The 23,916-nt window shown below is 38.4% G+C and overlaps 1 protein-coding gene across 2 annotated transcripts; it reads right to left on the bottom strand.

Annotated features, from left to right (window-relative positions):
• Positions 1 to 2,418: 2,418 nt before the first annotated feature.
• tlx1 (T cell leukemia homeobox 1) lies at positions 2,419 to 12,635 on the bottom strand. Of its 2 annotated transcripts, none has more exons than XM_088086415.1 (3): positions 12,029 to 12,635; positions 9,720 to 9,921; positions 2,419 to 7,749 (listed from the first exon to the last, which is right to left on the bottom strand). In XM_088086415.1, the coding sequence occupies exons 1-3, from the start codon at positions 12,480 to 12,482 to the stop codon at positions 7,539 to 7,541; spliced, it is 867 nt and encodes a 288-aa protein (XP_087942541.1). In that variant the 5' UTR covers positions 12,483 to 12,635; the 3' UTR covers positions 2,419 to 7,538. The 2 variants fall into 2 exon arrangements, with proteins under 2 accessions (XP_087942541.1, XP_087942540.1); XM_088086414.1 differs by having other exon boundaries at positions 9,720 to 9,957.
• Between the last annotated feature and the right edge of the window lie 11,281 nt (positions 12,636 to 23,916).

Here is a 23,916-nt window from a genome sequence, read left to right on the forward strand (position 1 = left end):
TGCAAAGTGTCTGCCTGGAGCCTCAGGGAGCAAATCAAATTAGCTCTGCAATTCTAAATTAAAAGGGAATTATTTTATGGAGCATGCGAGTCATGCTGATTTATTGAAAATTAGAGACTGAGCAGTTTTCTTATGTGGTTTGTTTTGCTTATATGAAATTAATAAGAAATGAGACAAGCACAGCGAGTTTACATGAGCTGCAGCTGACTTTAGCTTTTCCATAACACAGTACACACTGTACGTCGTGAAATGTGATATGCAGTCAAAGCTTGGAAATATTATTTTAAAGTAATATCTTAATACGGCTCATTCTGCTATTAAGGCCAATGTAAATAGTGGTGTGTGTGTATTTATAAACTACAACTATTGACCGCAAGATGGTAGTCTGTACCAGGTGACACTTGTTAGGTGATGATAGTCAAGCTTTGAAGGGCATAGGCGGAGGGAACACGCGATAAAAGGAATTGTAAACCGGTAAACACAATGGAATTATTTATTTCATATGAGAGAGGAAAATGATCATTTAAGAGGGTTGTTCATTTTTACAACATGTGAAGTGAACGAACAGAAAATGTACATGTATTTAAGTTTTGGGAGTCTAGTCATGGAATGGACTAAGTGCTGAGTTTATTTTGTTTTGCTCTGTGTTGAGTTTTTAAAAAGCAAAATGTAAATGATTATAGTGCAAAATATTTCATGATCTATTATAGTGTGAAATAACAGAGGATGATGGTTTAGAGTGCAATGTTTATTTTTATAATTTAAATTTTTTTTTTTTGTTTCTTTGGTGTTCCGGTTACTGTGGGTTATATTCAGGTTGATTTAAGGAGGCAAAAATAGAGCTTGAGCTCTATTTTAAGCTCTATTTTTTGTAGGCTTGAGCTTCAGCTTACTCCTTTTTTGGTTATTGACTGAAAAAAAAGTGTAAAATAATCTGTTCCCATGTTGTAGTAAGTAATTAATTCATTAATTCACTCAAAATGCCTGGAAGAAAAAGTTTGGTTTTGTGTTTTATTTCTAAGTAACTAGTCAAATTGATCAAATAAATTGCTATAAAGACTGACCTTCTTAATTGGATTTACTGTTGGAAGCTCTCTGAGGCTCCTCTCCTCCCTTCATGGTGTAATATGATTTAGGGACCATTTACACAGCAAGGGTTGTTGTGTGACATGTTAAACTTTCGTTGTATTTTGGCTTTTCGTTCACACGACAACGGCATTTCGGGGGCCTGAAAACACAAACTTTTGAAATCGGGTTTCAGAGTGTACGTTTTTGAAAATGTCACTCCTGTTGCTGTGTAAACTGTCAATGCAAGAATCATGTGAGACCACTGACGTCACAGATGCACATTGCGCATTAAGTTTCAGACAAAAAGCCATGCACGAGTAGGACAACAATAACAACAACAATGGTGGACTTCCAAGGCCTCAGTCTGCCCCTGCTCTGAGATAAGTCTATAAACGTAGCCGTGAGTGACATCAAGTGGCATCAAGTGTGATTTCTTTCCCCCAGAATGGAAAACCTGAAAGAAGACAGAAAGAAAGCAAACTGACTTTGTAAAAAAAAAAATAAATAAAAATAAATAAATAAATAAATAAATAAATAAATAAACATGCGTGGCATGGATCAAGATAGGAAGGGTGGGGGGCCTACAGAGACTGCTTATGCACAGGGCCCAGAATACGCCCCTGTCTGTAATCTTAATTTTACAATAAATGGGAACGTCACACAAAGATACATCATTGTTTGAACATTCACTCCCTGGATTTGCATCAAGAACATTCTTTTTTACACATACAAGTGACTATTATTGGAATATTTTAATGGAATCGATTGTAAGTGTACAATATCACTGTGCGCTGGAGTGTTAAGATTTCTCGTTATAGAAATTGAAGGGCCTAAAAGAAAAGAGGAATATTTAAAAAACAATAAGAAAATGACATGACAAATACAATGTGCTGTGCAGAGCGGTAACATTTTCTCTGCTTCCTTCATCTTTATCAGCTCTTTCCTCCCAAGGGCAAAGTCGTGTGTGCGTTTGTGTGTCTGCGTGTGTGTGTGAGGAATGCCAGCAGGTTTGAGTGGAGCTCAGCTCCAGCAGGCCAGTGCAGATATTTCTGAGTGGATGATGAAATTCTCCTTTACATTCCTCTTCAACCTTTTAGAAAGCCGTTCTGGAGAATGTCACATCACACACTGCACACACACACACACACACACACACACACACACACACACACACACACACACACACACACACACACACACACACACACACACGTGCACCCGCACACCCATGCACCCACTTACGCACCCATTTACGCACCCACGCACACTGCCGAACAGCTGAATCAGCATGCACTGTGGACTCCAAAATAATACCCCAAACTTCTTTGACAAAAATGACATTCATGCATATTTATCATTAGAGAGTGTTTATAGATATGCATCAAAATATACACATTTTTGTGAAGTGAGATGTGTAAAAAAGAAACAAAGAAAACATGACAGAATGATGTTTACAGTATTCTTCATCCTGAAAATGAATAAGAATGAGAAAACAAAACTTGGTCACATTCTGAACTGAAAAGTTATTCAGAAGATTTTCCTGGAGCACCCACACTTTGTGCACAAACCTCCTCTTTATTACTGGTACTACATGTGAGAGCTGACTCTCCTGCACAATGACCTGCTTCGTGTCATCACTCCCTTAATGTTTTTTTCCCACTTCAAAATGCCACTGTTTTAGCTATCTGCACTCTGCAGAAGTGTATGATAAATGGAATGGGATGATCAGTTGAATGTGCAGTCTGTGATGGGGAGAGAAGGAGCAGTATTTGTACTAATGAGCCCAAAACTCCAGTGTCCGTTTATTTACTTTGACATGACCAAATATTAAAAATTCAGTACAGCATGTTGTGATATGCAGGTTTGGGTAATTAGGTTCACTGGTGACTCCAAATTGCCTGTAGGTGTGAGTGTGACCTGGGATCAAAGAGCCGAATTATCCACAGGTCTCTTCCTCTCCAAAATCAAACAAACCAGGTGATTAAATCAGCTATATAACACTGAATAAAGCAGTTTTACCTTAAAATCAGTGAATCTCTAATGCAGTTTGGCATCTCAGGGATGGGCTGCTCGCCCACAACATGCTCACCACTTTTTCTTTTATAAGTTAATTTGTGCTCACCTTTTTCTGATCCAGATGTTCAGAAAGTTTTCACCATTAGCTGAATTATCCATAGAGGTTTCTTCCTCTCAAGAGCAAACAGACCCGCCGATGTAAACTGATCAAAAACTGAATAAAGCAGTTTTAGCTAAAAAAAATCCATGTATTTCTGATACACTTGCATGTCGCTGCAGGTGGCAAGACCAACACAAGCGTATTTGAAGACACCTTTTATCTCTGACAACTTAAGATCCAGATGTTCAGAGGGTTTTCACCAGAAGCCAAACTGTCCACAAAGATCACTTCCTCTCCAAAACAAATGAATCTGGTGATTTAAACAACTAGAAACACTGACTAAAGAGCTTTCACGTTATAAACAGTGCAACTCCAGTGCTGCTCATTGGAGTTGGGCTTCTTACTACTAAATGTGAAAATGTAAAAACGCAAATGGCAGTAATGGTAAGGAGAACACAATTCTCATTTTCAATTGAATATACACTGAAGAAAACATTATATGCCCCTAAATTCTATGCACTGGATGTTTAACCCCGTATTACCTAGCTCCAGTGTAGCTGCTTGGTCATCAATAAGAACTATAGGTATTCACAAAATCAGCTAAAATCATATCCCTTTAAATAGTGATAATATGTCAATTCTGAGTTCACTTCTTGTTCCTGCTGCCCCCTAGTGGAAACAAAAAATTATTGCAGGCCTCAGTCAATATTATGCTTGAAAGGTCAGTGTATAACCTTCAATCAAGGGCAATCTATTAGCATAAATATTTTAAAAATTAATACATTAATATTATATTATAATAAACATATATTAATAAGTATGTTTTCTTTAGTGCATTATCACCTGAAAATAAGAATCCTTGTGTTTTATTTGCCTTAGTGTGAGACATTTAGATCTACATAGGGAGCAAGGCCTCTTCCAAGGAGATCACAGTGTTGCCCTGCTATGTTTCTACAGTAACCCAGACAAACCACTTCACATTTGCTCCACATAGGGTCATTCATATTTTGGCATCAGCAACCATAGTTAGCAGCCTCTCTGCAACAAGCAGCACTGGAAAAAAAAACAATTTTTTCTCATTCATTAAGTATCTAACCAAATGCCTCCCCCTCTGACATTTGTGTAAAATTTTGTTATAATTAGCATGAGTTTTGAGCAATGGACAAAGACAGGCTCTGTGAGGTCACAGCGACCTTTACCTTTGACCTTAAACTACCAAACTTCTTATCAATTTGAACATTTGTGCAAAATATGAAAAGAAAAAATCCAAAAACCTTTAAGCATTCTTGAGATATCGTGTCCAAAAGAAGGGCACAGAAACACGAATAACAGTAAAACTTAATTTCTGCAGCCTCAGTATTGGCGATACACAGGCATAAGAAGGCGAGCACAGATTAGCAGGGGCTAGGCTAGCAGCCTGTATCAGACAAGCCAAGTAGCATTGGAGAAACACTGATTTGTAACATGAAACTGCTTCATTCAGCATTTTTACCTGCTTAAATCACATGCTGTGTTGTTTTGAAGAGGAAGAGACCTCCACGGATAATTCAGCTCCCTATAAAAACGCCCTGAATATCAGGATCTTAAATTAACATTGAAAAAATGTGAGCATAGATTAGCAGCTAAGCTAACGGCCTTTCTGCAACATGCCAAATAGCATTGGAGAAACACTGATGGAATAATGGAAATCTTTATTTATTTAGTGTTTCAATCACCTACTCTGTTGTTTTGGAGAGGAAGAGACCTCTGCAGATAATTTGGCTCCTAAACAAATCACCCTGAAGGAATTCTAACCAGGAGAAGTTTCAGCTGGCTGCAAACTGAAATCTTCACCACTAGATACCACTAAAGCCCCATAAATCTTACATACTGCCCCTTTTATGCTACACATTCCCATATTACACATAAAGCTGTTAAATATGGGAATATTGGTGCTCTGGTGTTATGTGAATATGAATGCATAGCTGCCATGTGCTGTAACTGAGGGTGTTCCAGATTGGACACATGTTGCTTATTGTCATTATTTTAAGATATGTATATTGTCTCATAGTTAGAATATAAAATAGTTAGTATAATCATAGTTATGTACCGTACCAGATGATGACCTATGACTGATGGAAACATTGCACAGCATCATTGAATCCAAAATAATGGCGTGAACAAGAAACTAGTTTTTGCCTTTAAATTTACTCAAAGTGACAAAATCTGTATCGGCCATATATGTGACATGAGAATGAACATGAGTTCAGAATGTATTTCCACTGAACAAAGTAAAAGTGACAGAAGATTTTCATATTGAATAGCTTTAAATTTTACCATATCAATTTATCATCTCTGCAAAAAGAAAAATGAATTTCAGTGTCCAAAATATATTATAGTCATCAGCATGAATAAAATATTTAGGCTGTTTTAGAGCTTTTACACACACACACACACACACACACACACACACACACACACACACACACACACACTCACAACTGGTCTGAGACCTGCTTCCACTCTTCTCACAGCACAGTGATGAGAGAGAAATAAGAAAATACAGTAAAGCATTTATACAAAAATAAGAGTTCAAGAAAATGTGAAATGTGGTCAAAGTGTGATCTTTGTTAAATCTATCATTAAATATGTCTTTTTTTTATTTTTATCTGAAGCTTTCTGATCTTCAGGCCCAACTCCTCCTGAATTATAAAATGGTAACATGTTTCCAAAGTTACCACATGGATCCTTTTCACCCTGTCATACTGTAAAATCTGACAAGTTGACCTTACGTAAAATAATCTTAGAAACCAATTGTTTTGATAAGGTAAAGTAAATATAGCTACTAATCTTAATTTATGGTTACTTATATCTACTTGTTAAGTTTACTTATAACTGAGCTATATTTACTTAATTTTGTGAAGTTGTTCCAACTTAAAAATGACAAGTGAAATGACCTTGTTCTGTCAAAGTGTTAGCAACTTCAGTGAACCGAGTTAGTCTGACTTAACTTTGGGAGATCTGTGAGTTCTGCTTTGTTAACATGTTTAAGCAAATATAAATTAGATTGACTAGTTTGCAATCAGCAGAATACAGATATATGGCTCAGTAAACGTGGTTTACTTAAGTTACTAAAAGTTGATGAGAATGATTAAACTAAATGTGTTGCATTTAAGTTGCAACAACTTAACAATATTAAGAAAATCTGACAAAATTTTAAGTAAGCTCAAAAACACCATAAAATCTGACAAATTAGTCTTACTTTAAAATATCTTTGTAACTGACTGCCTTGAAAAAAGGTAAGTAAATAAAACTATGAATCTTACGTTATGTTTAGTTCAAACCTAATTGTTAAATTTTGTTAAAATGTATTTTCTTTACTTAATTTTGTTAAGTTGTTGCAACTTAAAAATGACAAGTAAAATTTCTTTGTGCTTTCTTAGTGTTTGCAACTTGAACTAAGTTAGTCTGACTGATTGAGGATTTTGCCAGTGATGAAGTTAGGATACCTGCAAGTTATGTTTTGTAAATATATTCAAAAATATATAAATATGACTTGGCTACTAGTTTATAAGAATAAAGAATAAAGATATAAGACACAGTAAACTTGTCTTCTTTAAGCTGTAAAAACTTCACAAAGTTAGGTAAATGCAACTAAATTCTAAGGTAACTTAACAGTTAGAAAGTTCACATAATTTACAACTAATAGCTATAATTACTCAACTTTTTCAGGGTGATCTGAATTAATGTAAAATCAACGTGTCAATTTTTGCAATGTAGACATAAATGCATACATAAATTAAGATTTACATATATTGACATTTTAAAAAAATAATCGGTTTCTTTTTTTTATAAATAAAATCAACTTGTCAAATTTGAATTCATACAAAGGTGCAAAATCAAGTGCTGTGTTATTTAGCATTTGAGTAAAAAGTCCTTTAACATGTCAGATAAACAGACACTGATGGCAGAGATGGACACAAATATGAAAATATGCTGTTTATGAAACATCAAGTCCCTCACAGGTACAACTCACTGACAGTCTGTCCTCGTGGACATCTTGCTCTTTTTAAAAGCAAAATGTTCATCACGATGACTCGGGAATATTTCCAAAATATTTTTCAGGCCTGTGCAGGGCTGAAGCAGGAGTCAGTCCAGACCTCACGGATCCAGACCAGACTGTGGACCCCCATCAGATGGGAGCAGAGCTGCAGCGGTCTATCTGACAGGAGGTGATAAGAGGAGCAGAGAAGTGACCTCGGGCCTCCTCTACTCGGAGCTCCTCAGCAGGCTGCAGTCCGTGTCTTTACCGTCCAGTCAGTTGGTACCGGCGGATCAGCGGCGCAGGTCCCTGGCTGGAGGCCGTGTGTTGGCTCTACTCGCAGGCCGACACGCTGCTGATCTTAGCGGTGTTCTCGGTCCACGGCTGCAGGTTCTGCAGCGCGAACAGAGAGCTGTTCTGCAGGCAGAGCGGGTCCGGGGTCACAGGCTGGTTGATGGTCTTCTGGAAGGCCTCCTGCTGAAGCTGCATCAGGATCCGGTTGGCCTGCTGGCGCTCCGCCTCGCGCTCCTCCGCCGTCTGCCGCCTGCAGCAACAAAGAGACCCCGCGGAGTGATTCTCATATCCAACCAAAAAGCACGAAGCCGCAGTGTGTCAGTCACATTACACGCTGTATGATAATCCCAATGTTATATCCCGATATATAGGATATTAATTTCAATGTTACCTCTGTGTAATTGTAAAATTGTATTTATCGCAACAGTTGATTTGAAATTTCCACCTGTTTGTCCAACAACACGGCATCAAGTCACTGAATTAGACTAAAAACTGGGCCCACCAGGTTTTTGAAATATGCGGATTATAAACCTACAAGATCCAATTACTAAAGAAATACAAGAAAAAAATTGAAGCATCATAAAACAACCAGAATTTTAAAATCATCGTGAAAATTATAGAATTACAATAATTCCATTATTCCAGCCTAACTGGACAGGCCTATCACCCCAAGAAGAATTGGAGAAATAATTGTAATTATAAAAATTATTATTATTATTATTATTAATATATTATTGTAATTATTCTTATTATAATATTATAATTCTCTGTTTGTTTAAAACATTTTTCTGTCACTTTTTCTGTTATGTAAATGATGATTATTCATATCTAATTCGGAGATAATATGTAATATTTCAGACTGTTTTGATCTGCTTTAGTTTTTTTTTTTGTCCACTTAAGCACTGACATGTTTAAACTCTGAAGAACCTCAACAATATAAATAAAATAAATATGCCATCTGTCAGACAGAGCCCGCTTATGACTTTAAATTAATTTGTATGACACATCCAAATGTTTTGAAATTTTATTTCTTTAATCAAGAATTTGGTCGTCCTTTACATATATTTATTTTTGAGAAATTGCTGAAATCAGGAGTATGACTCAAGTGAACAAAGACCTTTTTTTTCATTTTTAAAACCAGCCACCATGTTTTATTTCTGCCTCTTATTGAGGCTAAATTACACCAACTGACTGACATTGTATGACCCATGGGAGGCAGGAGTCTCTTCATATCAACAATCAATAATGTGTTCACATAGAATCTATAACAACATTTTAAGGACTGTATACTGTCAGTGTCACCTCAAACTAATGCAGTCTAATTCAGAACTTCTGAAATAAATCCTACCTTCATGCCAGGTATTATTATTTTATCCATCCCATTTAAATAAATTAGAATATGCTAAATCACTGAGACACCTCACAGTAACCCATGACACCACAAACTGCAGCCATAAAAGTGAGCAGAAAGTTGAATCAACAGCTCAGAGCAGTTTGAACACACACTTAACATTCACACAACAATCCATGAAGGGGGATTAATGCAAGACTGCTGTAATAGACTGTATTCATTTAAGCTGTACATAAACTGGCATAAACTGAGTATATGTTAGTTTATTTTGATTATGACTTGAGCACAGTGGTGGGAGTGAGGCTTCCACACATTTAACCTTTTGAAACCTGAACAAACTGCTTTGATTTCTTTCAAAAACATGGGAAGAAGGCAATGAGTGGCTACAAGAAAATTAGCCAAAAATAAAATGAGCCAAATATATATAATGATTATATTATATTCTATTATTATTATTATTATTATTATTATTGTATGTTATTTTATTTTGTTATTATTATTGTTGTTATTACGCCTATTTCAATATTGTAATTAATTTCCCCTTTGTAAACATGTTTTAAGGTTATTTTTTTGCCATCTTTTCCTGATTTTTATAAAATGTTGATTTGTATAAAATGGACATTTTTTTGTCAAGTTTGTCTTTGCAAAGGGTTAAGTATGGAATCTTTGTATAATGACATAAGAGGGACCAAAGGGACCTCCTGGAGCTCTTTAATAACCCCTGGAGGACTCTGGTGGCCCTTAGGAGCCAAACGGGCCTCTGGACCTGTAGAGATGGGGGGTAATGGCTCCAAAAATATTCAGTTAAATCACTATCTGCTCTGACATTGCATTGGTAAAAGCTGCTGGCAAATGAAAGATGATTTCACCTCCATTTGGTGCGTCTGTTTTGAAACCAGGTTTTGACCTGAGCGTCAGTCATCTTGAGGGCTTTGGCGAGCGCGGCACGCTCTGCAGACGCCAGGTACTTCTGCCGGTGGAAACGCTTCTCCAGCTCACAGATCTGCAGCCGGGTGAAGGACGTCCGGGGCTTCTTCTTCTTGGGAGGCGTCCTGTTCTGGTAGGGGTGACCTACACGACGTGTCACAGTGAGGGGTGAGAGGGACACTGGACAGGACAGGAGGACAGCACAGGAAAGGACAATAGATATCAGGACAGGAGGACAGCACAAGAATGGAAAGGACAGTACAAGTCAGGTCAGAACAGGAAGACAGGAAGACAGGAGCGTACAGGACACGGCAGTGCAGATTAGGACAGGACAGAAACAGTAGCTTAAAAATAGAAGAGTCTGTGTTTGACGTGAAAGGGTTAAACATACAGAGTTAGACAGCAGAGTGTCTCTACTCCTATAGTCCTGTAATTTCTGAAATGCAAAAGTCACACTACATCCACTGTTTTCTAGTCATGTAGCTTATTCTATTATTCATTTTTATACCATAAGAACCCTGTGTCTGTGTGTGTTTTCTATTTATTTGTCCATTTTTTTCTTATACCATATAACCAAATACCCTTTGGGGAGACCTTTTGAAGAACACGATTTTTCATTTCATGCAATTGTGTAATTATGTTCATAACATTTTTTTAAACACCTGGATCGACATCAATTTTGTGTTTTGTGCTGCATTCAGGCGCCTTTTACCAGCATGTCAACCTTTGAAACCGGAGACAATTGGTTTGATTTCGTTCAAAAACATGGACAAAAACATGATGAGCATCTTGGCAAGTAATGTCCCGCGAACTGTTAAAGGGAAAAAGATAGAAATTTCTGGCTCTTTCTTGAGGTCATTTTATTTTTATGTTTGTTTTTGTTTTACTTCCGTTTATTCTGCTTATTTTCAAATAATAATAAAAAAAATTCCTAACTTTTAGTAATTTCTTTCCATTTTTTTCGGTCACATCTTGTTAAGGTTCTTGTCTTGTCTTTTGCGAAGAAATCTTTTCCCTGACAAGAATTTTGTCAGGAATCACAGGTTTAAACCATAACCAAAAAGATTTGTAGAACATTTGTTTTTACACTTAAGCCACTGCATATTCAAAGCCCTTTGGAGAAGCTGTTTTTTGCAGGGGGGTGTTCTGATTAAATAAGTCAGTCAGGTCTTTAGTTGTAAAAAACAGGTTTCGTTGTATCAGTAAAGTTACAAGTTTAATTTGAATGACTTTCAAAAGAAGCAGAGTAAAGAAAGAAAGACTGCAGCAGAGATAGATAGAATACACAGCTCCAGCACTTATTGAAAGACAATGCAAGTATGCAAAGAATATCTTATTAAAAATATTGGTGGTAATAATAAGAGAGTGTACTGTGCACTGAAGTTGTCCTACTCAGATCGATAGATAAATAGATTATATTCAGTGATTGCTTCTCATTTAATCATATTGATCTTCCATTATTATCTATCAATTTTGTGACTGTAGACATAGGCTAGCAATTCATTTCCTGTTGAATGTCTTACTGTAAAAGGCCGATTTTTTGTTATCGATTATCTATCGAATTGTAAGCAATAATAAGCCTGGGCAATAGCCTTCTTTATTTCTTCAACGTGTAAAGCTTTGGGTTTTCATTAAAAACGCAAACTTTTAATGATGAGGCGTCTTTCTTGGCCACTAATAATTAGTGACTGAAAAATAGCCATATCTTTAGTCATTAATCGCCAATTAACTTGTGATATGAAGCTGGTATCAGTATGCCAATAACGAGGATATATACGGAGAGCTTTTAAAAATGTATATATTTATACAATTTATCTATTATTATCATTATTGTTAGTAGTATTTTTATTTTGTCTATAGGTGAAATGATATGCAGCCTCAATTGTATTTTCTAAATACTTTTTCTGTCTTTTAACAATACACTAGTGAAACTCTTTTCTATAGGCATGTTATATGTTATGTTGTAGCATATTATTCAATGCAAAACAAATCATTTCTGTTAGAGACTATATTGTATTCTATAATTTTATGTTATATGATATGGTATATCTCATTATAATATAATATAATATAATATAATATAATATAATATAATATAATATAATATAATATAATATAATATAATATAATATAATATAATATAATATAATATAATATAATATAATATAATATAATATAATATAAGACAGGGCTTACCTGTGAACCTGTCTTTGATATTAGGTCAATATATTATTTCATAAACAGGGCTTACCTGTGAACCTGTCTTTGGTGTAGCGCCGGTTGCTCTCCATCCAGGGGAAGGTGAGCGCGGTCAGGTTGTTAATGTTCCCGCTCCCCGGCGGCACAGAGGAGTTCCCGCAGCTCAGCGGCCGGTGCGCGGGGACACGGATGACCCCGGCGGAGCTCACGTTAGTCCCGTTCGCGTTCACGCCCATGTTCATGTGATAAGCCCCGCCGAGTGAGGCCATCCCGCACGAGCCGCCGGTGCCATTATATCCGCTATTACCGTACGTATAACCCCCGCCGTTCATGCCGCCGCTCGCGCCACCGTTGTAGGCCCCGTGCCCGTAGTCCGGTTCGTGCATCCTCGCGCCCAGCATGCAGCTCTGCTCCACGTTACTAAGGATCTGGTCGATACCGAAGCTGATGGGCTCCACATGCGTGTGCTGCTGCAGATGCGCGCCCAGTATTCCTATGTGATCCATGGCCTCCGCGCGGGCCCCAGCTCCGGCGCGAGGAACAGAGTTTGCTCCACGCGCCGCTCCCTGGACTCTTTGCGTCTGGGCTTCTTGCGCTTAAGCTCCAGCCGTTATCTAGTGCGTCTGTCTTTGTGTGCGCATGCAAGAGCGCGAGGGTAGACTGTTTGTCCCCCCCGCCTACCCCTCTCTGCCGCGCAAGGACATCAATCAAACTGCCAAATAGACAGCGCGAGATTAAGACCCAATTTTGGGCCAGGGAGCTGGATTGGCTAAAGAGTGTGTGAGCTCTGCGGAGACTTTATGGCACACTTCATAACACACTGATTAACAGCTGGACAAAATCAATAACACAACTATACAACATTTATCTGTGCACACACCTGCGCGCGCGCTAATGTCCACAGAACTGAGCGTTTCCGTCCTTTCCGTTAACGCTTCATTTTTTTTGATTGGGTTTTACTCTCCCTGACAGTGCTGGTTGCCCCGTGCATTTAAAATAGGCCTATATATTGTACTTTTTATTTTGCGAATTATTTTTAACTCTCCTTTCCCCCCTCAATGCAGGTCTTCATTTTTGCTAGGGACAAATAAAATGATATGAGTTTATCTATTCTATTGCGAGTATTTATATCAGGCTAACGGATTACGGATGCAATCGAAGTCATGGGGCTCAGTCAGAGGTTTATATAATGATATGGGAATATTAAAATACTATATATTGTTAGCGTCAAGTGATCAAATAAAGCTGGAAAAAAAGGGCAATTAACTAAGTTGGATCGAAGAGACCAAATTGTATTTGTATTGTATTTACTCTATTAAATCAAATTTTAATAACTTTGTGTCAACACACAGTATTTCTGTTAATTAAACACGAATATTTTGTGTTAATTTAACACAGTTCTGTAGGTTGCTGCTAAAGCAAATGATCTGTGTGCAACCAATCTGTGTCCATTATTGAACGCTGTAAAATCTGGAAAGTTGATCTTACTTAAAATAATCTTGGAAACTGATTGCCTTGAAAAAGGAAATATATTAATCTTTATTTGATATGTTGACTTTACATCTAATTGTTAACTTTATTTATACAACTTAGTCTTATTAACTTAATTTTGTGAAGCTGAAATTACCTTGTTCTTTCTTTAAATTAGTCTGGTTGAACTTGATCATCACAAAGAGGATTTTCGCAATGGTGAAGTCAGGAGATCTGCCAGTTTTGTTTTAATAACATGTTTAAGAAGATACAGATATGATTGGCTAATTTGCAACTAGCAGAATACAGATATATAGCACAATAGACTTGGTTTACTGAAGTTGCAAAAACATAGAAATTTTTATTTATCTAATCCCGCCGTGTAAATATCACAAAATGTAAAGTAAACCAGGACTAGTCACATTTGCTTACATTTTTAAGGCAATTGTTTCTCTAGATCATTTTAAATAAATTATAGTTGTCAGCGATGAACATTTATTTTGTTATTTTTGTTAGTCATTTCCTCCATGTTTCGATGTGTTTAATGTAATGTTTTGCACTGTTATTGTAGCTGTGTTATATTATACATTGTATTGTTATGTTGCTCGGATTAGGCAGTAAGTTTTGGATTTATGGCAACAGAGTCAGACATGAATTTAGCTCATCGAGAAGCTTCTCACGTCACGCAGAGATCGCATTACTGACATTATTTCATAACATTTCCACAGATTATCCTTTACGATTCAAAAAGGGAAATTTACACCAATTTCTTTGTTTTGATCCATTCTGAAGAATTTTGGGACCCTCTATAAACAGATCTAATGGGTTCAAAATACACAGTATAAATCACTGAAATATGATTGATGTATATATGGGCCACTCATTTATTGTTATGGATCTGGCGCCATTATTAATTCATGCTCAGAGTGATGACAGAGCTGCAAACACGGATGCGTTTTTTTCATTTGTTTCTGTGGGAATGGAGCGGAGCTGCACGTGCTGCTGCAGTCTTTTTTTTATCATGCCATCTCTGCAGCACTAAAAGCAGCCCAAAGTGAAATTTTAATAACACAAAGAAATGATAGGTCATTATTTGGCATAAGACTCCATTCATTAAAAATATTAATGAATCCGAAATGATCAGTGACTGTGCAGTGGGTTTAAATTAGAGGGATATTCATTGCGCTATAATAAATGGATGCAAATTTGTTTAATCGTAGATCATAAATAACGAGCAGCGCATTTTCCTATTAACGGGACTCTGTCGGTGCTGCTGCGTACAAACACACCGACTCCACAACAATTAAATGAAAAATGTAACCATGTGGCTCATCGATTTCCTCTCCTTCTAAAAGCCACTGGGACTTAATTACTTAACACAGGGCATTAAGGTATTAATATTTGATATGGTTGGAGCTGCTCTCATTGGCCATTTGACCGACATCAAATTTTAATGCGCGCGGTAGCCTATCCGCGCATTGAGAAGCAAGTATTCGTTTAAGTGTGGGCCAATAATGAACATACGGACTGGAAATTACTGAGATGTAATGTAATAGTGGACTAATGCAGCGCAAAGAGCAGCGCGTACAGACAGGCAGTTACTGTTTATTCAAATGTTATATGGAACACATGCCGGTTTAGAAATTCAGAAAAAGTTCTTCCGAAACAAATTTAAAAAAAAAACAAAACAGACTTTATTAGTGGAGTGTGAAATTCAAAAGTCCTGATTAAATAGGCTCCACTGAAACAAAAGACATATAACTAACTTTAGTACCAAAATTACAATTTTTATTTCTAAATTATAAGTTAGAATTAACATTTATTTTTAGCAGTGCCTGTATTTAGACTTCCACATGAAGGTTTGCGCGACAGGAGACTGTTTTTGGATATAGGCCAGTGATACTCAAGGTACTGCCCGCGGGCCAAATCTAGCCCCCTCTATGATGCTGGGTGGCCCCCCAACCATTTTCTAATTCACAATAAAACTGGGAATAGGTTTTGCACTTTTAGTATACATGAAGTGCCAGAGAACATAAAACAGCAACGAAATAGTGCTTGTACATCAAAAAAAGGCCAATGGAGGATACCCCCCCCCCTCCCAACAGATGTCCTAGCAAAGCCCCTAATGTCCTAAAGTCCTGGAAGTATCCTAAAAGATACGAAAAGTCCCAAAAACCTAGAAATGTACTAAAATTCCTGAAATGTCCTAAAAACCTAAAAAAGTCTTAAAATCCTAGAAAGGTCCTAAAATCCTATGTACAAAATCCTGGAAATGTCCCAAAAGTCCCAGAAAAGGTCCTACAATCTTAGACAGGTCCTAAATCCTAGAAATGTCCTAAAATTCTAGAAATGTGCTAAAATTCCTTCCTCAAATCCTAGAAGCGCCCTTCAAACCTAGAATTGTCCCGAAATCATGGAAAGGTCTTAAAAGCCTAGAAATGTGCTAAAATCTAGAAATGCCCCAAGACATGTCCTAAAATCTCATAAACATCCTCAAATCCTACAAACATATGGGGCTGCTGTGACTGGCCCCCGGGCCTCTGTCATTTTGCAGAGTGGCCCATGCAGAACCAGCTGAGTGTCCAGTCCCCAGTCCCCGACTGTGACAGGCCTAATATGCCTGACAGTAACTGTGGCTGTGGCATCTTTTCAAACTCAATTATCGAGCGACCATTTTCATCTCAGTGGCTCAAATGTCCTTGTGGGGTTTGCAGGAAGAAAAAAACCTCTCCTCACTTCAGAAGGAGACATGTATTGATCTGTGGCCCCTTCAGGCAGCAGCAAACACTCCTCAGGCTGGAGGATCCCATAGGCTGAGGCTGCCAGCTGCACAGTCACAGACTCAGACTAAACTCTGGAGTCCTGTACTTATTATTATATTTATTAATCTGATGGCAGTTAAACACACATCAGTTTCATGTCTGAGTAAACATCACAGTTTCAACATTTTACAAAGTAATTACAGTTACATTAACTAAATGAGACCCAAAAAAGAGGCCCAAAGGACTACCAAAAAAAAAAACAACCACAAACCTCACTACAAAGACACACAAAATGACAAAAAGATGCATAAAGACTACATAGAGATGCAAAACCCCAGCAAAGTTTATTTGTCTTGCACCCATTAAGGAGAGGTGGTGGGTGACTCCTCCAAAATAAAAGACCAAGGATGTCACTGCCTTACATAATGACTATCAATGTTATCTGCCTTTACTGAACAGGCCTACTGGACACAGACCCAGGGGCCCAAGTGTCAGAGGCCCCCTAGCCTTCACCTGCAAAGTGTCAATCAAATAAACACTAGCAACCAGGAGAGACAAAGAAGACAACTGAGAGGAAGAAAATGCAAAGAGACACACTAAACTACAGATGGGGCAAAACACACACACACACACACAGACACAACACTACTACAAAGACACGGTAAACGATCCTAAAAGATACAAAATGACCTCAAAGAAACACAAAATAACTACAAAAAGGTGAACCTCCCCAATAAGAAACACAAAATGACTACGAAGAGACACTAAATAACTACAAAGTGACACAAAACAACCAAAACAGACACAACCGCCCCCCCCACATAACTACTTTAAAGAGAAACAAAATGACACAAAATAACTACAAAAGGGACAAAACAACCAAAAAGAGACACAAAATGACCCTAAGACACAAAATCACCTAAAAATTCACAAAATTTCCCACCCATCCCCAGTAGAAATTAACTTGGAGAGACACAAACAGACCACAAAAGTCACAAAACAACTAAAGAAAAAAGGGGCAAAATAAACAAAAAGTAACAAAAAACTACAACGAAACACAAAATGATCAAAAAAGACAAAATCACCTTAAAGTCACAAAATTTCCCATGGCACATTTTTTGCACTTAACAGTATGAATGTAACAATTTAGTTTCCAGTGTATTTTAGACTTATTGTAGGAGCTGAGCTGGAAATTCACAGATTAAATAAAAATACATGCCAAAAAATGTATACCATATGCAGGAACAGAGTCAAAATGATCAAAAATAAAGAATGAAAAGTGCGTAAAATGCATCAAACAGTCCCTAAGGGTTAAACCACCGAATGGTGACGTGCATATTTGTATGAATTGTGTACTCTCTCTCTGTGGACTTGCAGCCTGAAGCTCCTGCTTCGTCTTTGTTTCCCCCTCTTTTTTTGAAGGAATGAGACTGTGTGTGTGAGTGCATGCATGTGTGTTTGTGTGGGTGGGGCAGTGTGTTGTCTACCTGAGTCCTTGACCCTTGACCTCGACCTCTCTGGCGCCGGCTCCATTAGCTTTTCCTCTGGATGCAAGATGAGCGCTCTCTAACCTCTGGCCAAATTAGGGTCTGGGGACTTGGTGGAGGTGTAATGTAACCGTCAGTCATTAGACACAAATAAATGTTTGAATCACGACTGCCTACTACAGCTAGGTTCTTAAGTGTAAAGATTTCTAATGATGGCCTACTGTTACTGTCCAGCAGTCTTAAACACACAGCTACAATTGAGGAAGGCTTTTGGTCAGTGCAGCATCACTTGATTTAGGTAATTGTATTTGTGCATGTGATGTCAGCAGATCTCAGTGCTGAAGTTAATGCATTAACTGTTATGGTAACTGAATGGAGTGAGAGATAAAAGAATGAAAATAAGGTCCAGACTGTGAGAAATAAAAACAAAATGTGAAATTGTGCAAAAGGCTTTAATGAAGGATATTTTAATAATTTGTGGCTCAAATAGTTTTTAAATACTGTGAGTTCCACAGTATGTATGTGTGAAACTTTATCAAAAATATGTTGATGCATTGATGTATCAGCATGTTATCACTCTGTACTCATCAAATAGCGACACTCTGTCAGTGCTTTCAATGTAAAGCTGTTACAGTGATGTCAACACATGGTGGGATGACGTCATGGTGAGATGACGCAGCGCTGTCCTTATTCTTACACAGTGGCACATGAGACCCGATGCGAAGGTTAGAATCACGATGGTTAGAATTAGGCAGCAAAGTCAAGGATGGTTAGGTTTAGGTAAAAGAGGCACATGATAAGGTGTAGAAAAAACACTCACATCCAAATGGAATGCAAACTCCAGACTCCTGCATGAAGGTCAGTTGTTTGCGAGACCCATCCACTTTGCCAACAACCCACTCTAGAGGTGCACTCACAGGGCTGGAAGACTAGGAGTGAGTAAGGGAAGCATAATTAGATAAAAGGCTAGTGAAGTTTCTGTTTTTTGTGAAGCAGCTACTTGTTGCATGAACACTAACATATTTTAACAACATTAACACTTGTTGCTTTTGTGCCTTTTAGTATTTTTTTCTGTCAATTGTGTGCAGACTGTAACAGTAAGCAAGTCTTAGTATAAGTAGATGTTGTGAGGGTTATCATGGAGATCTGTACCTGTTATTTGTAAATTGACTTTAAAATGTGTTCATATTGCTAAAATGGACAGGTGTAATCATTATTATCAGATCATTTTTTCCCATGAGTTTGTAAAGCTGAAGTCAACTGTATGAGAGCTGGTTTGTCCCATCTTCATAAACGCAGTGTGATCCTGGCTGATGTGTACCTTTCCAGGGTGTTGGATCCCCGCAGAACAGAGAGGGAACCTGGAGCTCAAAGTCCGGTTGAGACTGACACAAGTTAATAAAGAATGTGTGTGTCAGGTCTGAAATAACAGTTTGAGGTGCTGAGACACAGAGATAAGTGACTGATCATCCTGTTTGTTTAGGAACACAGGAAAATGGCATCGAAGGGGAACCTGCTCTGTGTGGACTCCAGGAGGAAACACACACACACACACACACACACACACACACACACACACACACACACACACACACACACACACACATTCACACACAAATGGTCACGTTGTGGACCTACATACGCAAGAGTACAGGTTGTCAGGGAAACAGGCTGTTTTGGTTGTCTGCTGCAGGCCATTACACGTCACCTTTCTTATGTGTCACATCAGTGAGAAATGTGAGGAGCTGAATCCTCCTTGTTTTGTCTCAAACACTTTGAGATGCTTTGGGAGTAGATGCTGTTGAGGCCTTTGCAGTTGATTTCCTGGCCTTCAAAGTGTGAAACAATCCTTAACAGAGCAAGTAATACGCTCTAAAACACCCATTCTCACTGCATACAATTTACAAGTGCTTTATCATTAACTGTTTGTGTCTCTTGGTGTCTGGTCTGTCATGGTGAAAAGCTGGTGATGCGCCTTAAAAGTCTGGTCTGGGGTGAACCAAAACAAGACCTGGGTCGTTGTTATGAGCAGCAACCACAGTTGAACAGGCCAACAGAGGGTCACCCACTGGAACTCAATATACATGAATCTAAGGGAAAAGACTGCACCATTTACAGTCTGGACACAGAGTGACAAGCAAATTAAACAGAACCAGGCTTTCTGTGTGTTGGCTAGCTTAAAGAAGACATATTATGCTTTTCCTGCTTTTTCAACCTATTAATCCTGTTACAGTGTTGGATGGTCATGTTAAAGAATGCCAAAGTTTCAGATACTATGATAAGCATATGTGGGAGAAATCCCTGTGGGCAGTTTTGGATGCCTGTGAACGCGAGCCTTTTGTTCCGCTTTTTCTAAACACAACTCAGTCTCTCGTCATACTGAGAAGGATGTCTCTAATATGGGCACATTGCTCCATGCTCAGGCCGCTCCCTCTCCTCCCCTCCTCCTCTCCTCCCTCTGCACAAGTGCTCCTCCCCCTCCCTTCCCCACAGGTCCAGGTCCCCAGGAAGTGCCACCCTCTGAAGCAAAATTTACATAGTGGCCGAAAGTGGAACTACAGCGTCACGTGATGCACACTGGCCCAGAAAGACTTTTCCCATTTGCTTAACATTGGGAAAGAGATCTCCTTAAATCACTGGATAATTTTTTTTGAGACATGTTGACTTTTCAAAACGCATTTTTTAATAGCCATTATTAAAAACATTAAGTCCTAAAGGTGTAAAATGCACCATTTTCCGAATCAAGATATGCAATTCGGTATTTCTTCAGACATAAAAATGAAAGCGCATAGTACCCGCGGGACTGTAACTCTTGGAGTCCCTGACACAGCACAGGCTTTGTGCCGGCTGTAGTAATGGATATTTTTGAATAATAATTCATCATGTCTACCATTTTACAACACATCCACACACTGTTGGCTGTAAAGCCTGTAATATGGACGTCTTACCATGTCTGTATCAGAGACCGTATATACGGTCTACGGTCTGTATTCAAACAACTGGTTACCAGTGAGCAGTGCGGAGCCCTAGTGACAATTACTAAAAGGTACTGAATGTAGTATTTACTTAAAGTTGAGCTGTGTATTAATACACGGGACAATATTACAAGGCACCTTTTATTATATTTTCTGGGCACAACACTCCGGTCATGATTACGATACGATTCCCTGATAAGTTTTATGTATATTTGTGTGTGTGTGTGTGTAGAGAGAGAGAGAGAGATAAATATACCATTATCTGATTATCATGTAAATATTAAAACCAACAGCACCGTTGTCGTTATATTGCCGATTAGCTAATGTTGCTAATAAGCTAAGCTACTATGAAAGGAATGCTCATGAATGAGCGCTGTTTGCTTCAAGCACTTGATTTGGGTAACTTGTGTGAGTGAGCCAGTGAGTCGGAGTCAGTGCTCGGGTACACTCGGCTGTCGTTAATCACTTCCACGCATGCTCTATGGGCCAGTAGATCCGGGTATTTTACACTTTTCTAAACCCGGAAAAAGAGTTTTCTCTGCTTAATGTGCCACTGAGCAGCTCTCATTGGAATTATTGCGGCCCCGCCCCCAAGGCTGTATCCAGATTTATAATAGATCCATGCACTGGTCTGCCTGAGTGTTTTTTTGCACTCACCCTCAGCTAAGTGTGTCTCTTGCATTGAAGCAATTGAACACTGGAGTTTTTTCAGTTGGCTCAGTATCTTCTTCCTCTTAATAGGATGATTTAAACCAAGGATATTATAGAGTGGCGAAGGGATGATGTATTTTTGCAGGTCAACCAGGAAGTAAGTAGAAAATCGGTTATTGCCAAAAATAAACTCTATGATGAACATGTTCAAGTTTATTAGACTTACAAGTTTTGTTCAGTGTGATAATCTTCACAGATGAACACCACTTTTGTGTGTTTTGAAGCATAAATTATATCGCTAGAAGCAAAAAGCTACTGTTAGACTATACACAAACTATATCACAGTCACACGTATTAAACGCCACAACTGCAAACACTGTAAAAACACGTTAAAACATGATCAAAACATATTATAAACAGATAAATGTACAAGTTCGAATGCGAGTCTGTAAAGCTGTAACGGCGGACAAGTAGGTTTAATGACAAACACTGTAGTCCCATTTATCCCTTGTTAGCATCCACCTTTTTTAAGATGAGTAAAACCTTAAAAGTTCAAAAATCGGGTTTAAGCTGACATATTTTATGTTGCAGAACAAAATGTCTAAATATCTTTAGCCTGTATTAACCACAGACATTATTTAGTGCATTTTACTGAAAACCCATTCAAAAAACCCATAGACTTTTGGACAAGGGAACCGGGACTTCACCACTCTATAAGACACCACATTTAACCTGTTCATTTAAGTTGGAATCTCTCAGCTCTGTACCTCATATAAATCAAAACAACTTTGCCAAAAGATACAGGGTGAAAAGGACAAGTACAATAACAAGAAAAAATGACTCCCAAAGTCCCCATATCCAAAGAGATCTCCCTGGGGTTCAAACACTAAGTGCATCTGCAACTAACAAAGGTTTTTGATAAGTTGTCCCTTCTTCTTCCTGTATCACTTCCTGTCACTGTGGTCCAACTGCCCTCCACCATCTCCCTCTGACATCTCTCAGTCCCTTGTTCCTCGATGTGTATCCCCATATCCCCAAAGTTTCAGTGATGAATGGATGAAATCAGTCATAAAGCTCAACATGTCCTTATTTTTGGATCCCTCTGGAATACTGTGTAACCGTATATTGATATGCCTTGACCTTGACTCCAAGTCTTCACATTTAGTAGTTAACTTGGCCTCACGGTGAAGTAAGGAGGACACCGACCTCTCCAGGCGCGTGGTCCTGTCTTCCTTGTCTCTCAGCATTTCTTCCATATCGACCATTTGTTGCTCCAATGAAGCTGTTCTTACCATGAGTTCTTTCATGTTAGTCTCTAGTCTCGCCAGAGCCTCTTTGTTGTTATTTGCCGCTTCTGCATGTTCTTGTCCCAGTTTGCAGATCTCCTCTAGTATCGCCACGTCCAGCTCGCCACTAACAGGCATCATTTCTGGTTGTATATCTGTCGAGGACTCGTAACTTTCTTTGTTCGCCATATTGTTTAAGTTGGTTAATGCAAGAGCAAATTTTTACAATGACTCCCGCCACATGGCGCCACTGGAAGTCCAGAAAAATAATTCCACAAATTGTTTTTCTAAGGGTTGAATTTGGACTTTGGACTATGTGTGTCGTCTCATCCCATGTCTACATATTACACCTGAGGTATCCTTCTCCTGCTGTTGATGTTCTTGAATGCTGCTACCCAAAGTAAACTGAAATTTGCTCTTGTTCCATTTTGACATGCTTGGTCTCCTTTGAAAGGTGACGCTGATTGTTTTTTCCCCAACAGTCAGAATCACTGTACATGCCTTGTTTCAACACTAAGAAATACAAAGGTTTTTTTGCAGAATGATATTCGTAAGGATATTCGACATGTTGACTGGACATGCTGACCTTTCAATAAGAGGATGACAAGAGCCACAGCCACCCCAGATGGGAATGATGGTTCAGATGGGAAGTGGAAGAACACACTGGACTCCTGCATGAAAGTCCGATTTGTCCCTCCTGCCCACCTCCTTATATTACTTTTCTACCAGCAGTGTTTCAATCTGACACCGTGCTGCTGCATATCATGCACACATGAAAGGTGCTGGCTGGCTATCTGCCAGCGTTTAATAATAACACATACGGTTCTGTCCACCCGAGTTCTCAGCTGACACCATACAGCGGTGTATCATTTGGATGCCAAAAGTGGCTTTTGGCATCAGGGTCTTACACTGAAAGTTCTGAAAAATCAGGAGAATTTGACAACTACAAGATGAGCACAGGCTGGCTAGTTATGGCCCCATTGTATTTTCCAGCTAATATCTCCCCACTCTATTCATCTGCAGCATCTTTTTTACATGAAAAAAAAAATCAGAAAAAAACCATTTATTTCTCTGTTGAAACAAGGCACGTACAGTGATTGAAATGTTGGGGAAAAAACAATCAAAATCACCTTTCAAAGGAGACCAACCATGTCAAGATGGAACAAGCAAATTTCAGTTTACTTTGGGTAAACCTTGGATTTTAGGTTAATTAAGGCCACGTTTTGGACGAGAACAGCCCTACTTCAAATGGAAAAGCCTTTCCTTTGCATGTAAAAACAAATCCACATATGATAACATTGTGAGAACG

The sequence above is a fragment of the Plectropomus leopardus genome, chromosome 13, assembly GCF_026936395.1.
Source record: "Plectropomus leopardus strain MGB_pleo_1.0 chromosome 13, ASM2693639v1, whole genome shotgun sequence".
NCBI lineage: Eukaryota > Metazoa > Chordata > Actinopteri > Perciformes > Serranidae > Plectropomus > Plectropomus leopardus.

What these genes read in the sequence shown, in the direction of transcription:
- tlx1 (XM_088086414.1), bottom strand. Translation starts at nt 12,482, where the DNA reads ATGGATCACATAGGAATACTGGGCGCGCATCTGCAGCAGCACACGCAT. An exon ending in CACCAAAGACAGGTTCACAG is followed by an intron (nt 9,958 to 12,028) that starts GTAAGCCCTGTT and finishes TGTCCTGTCCAG; the next exon opens with TGTCCCTCTCACCCCTCACT. An exon ending in AACAGACGCACCAAATGGAG is followed by an intron (nt 7,750 to 9,719) that starts GTGAAATCATCT and finishes TTGTTGCTGCAG; the next exon opens with GCGGCAGACGGCGGAGGAGC.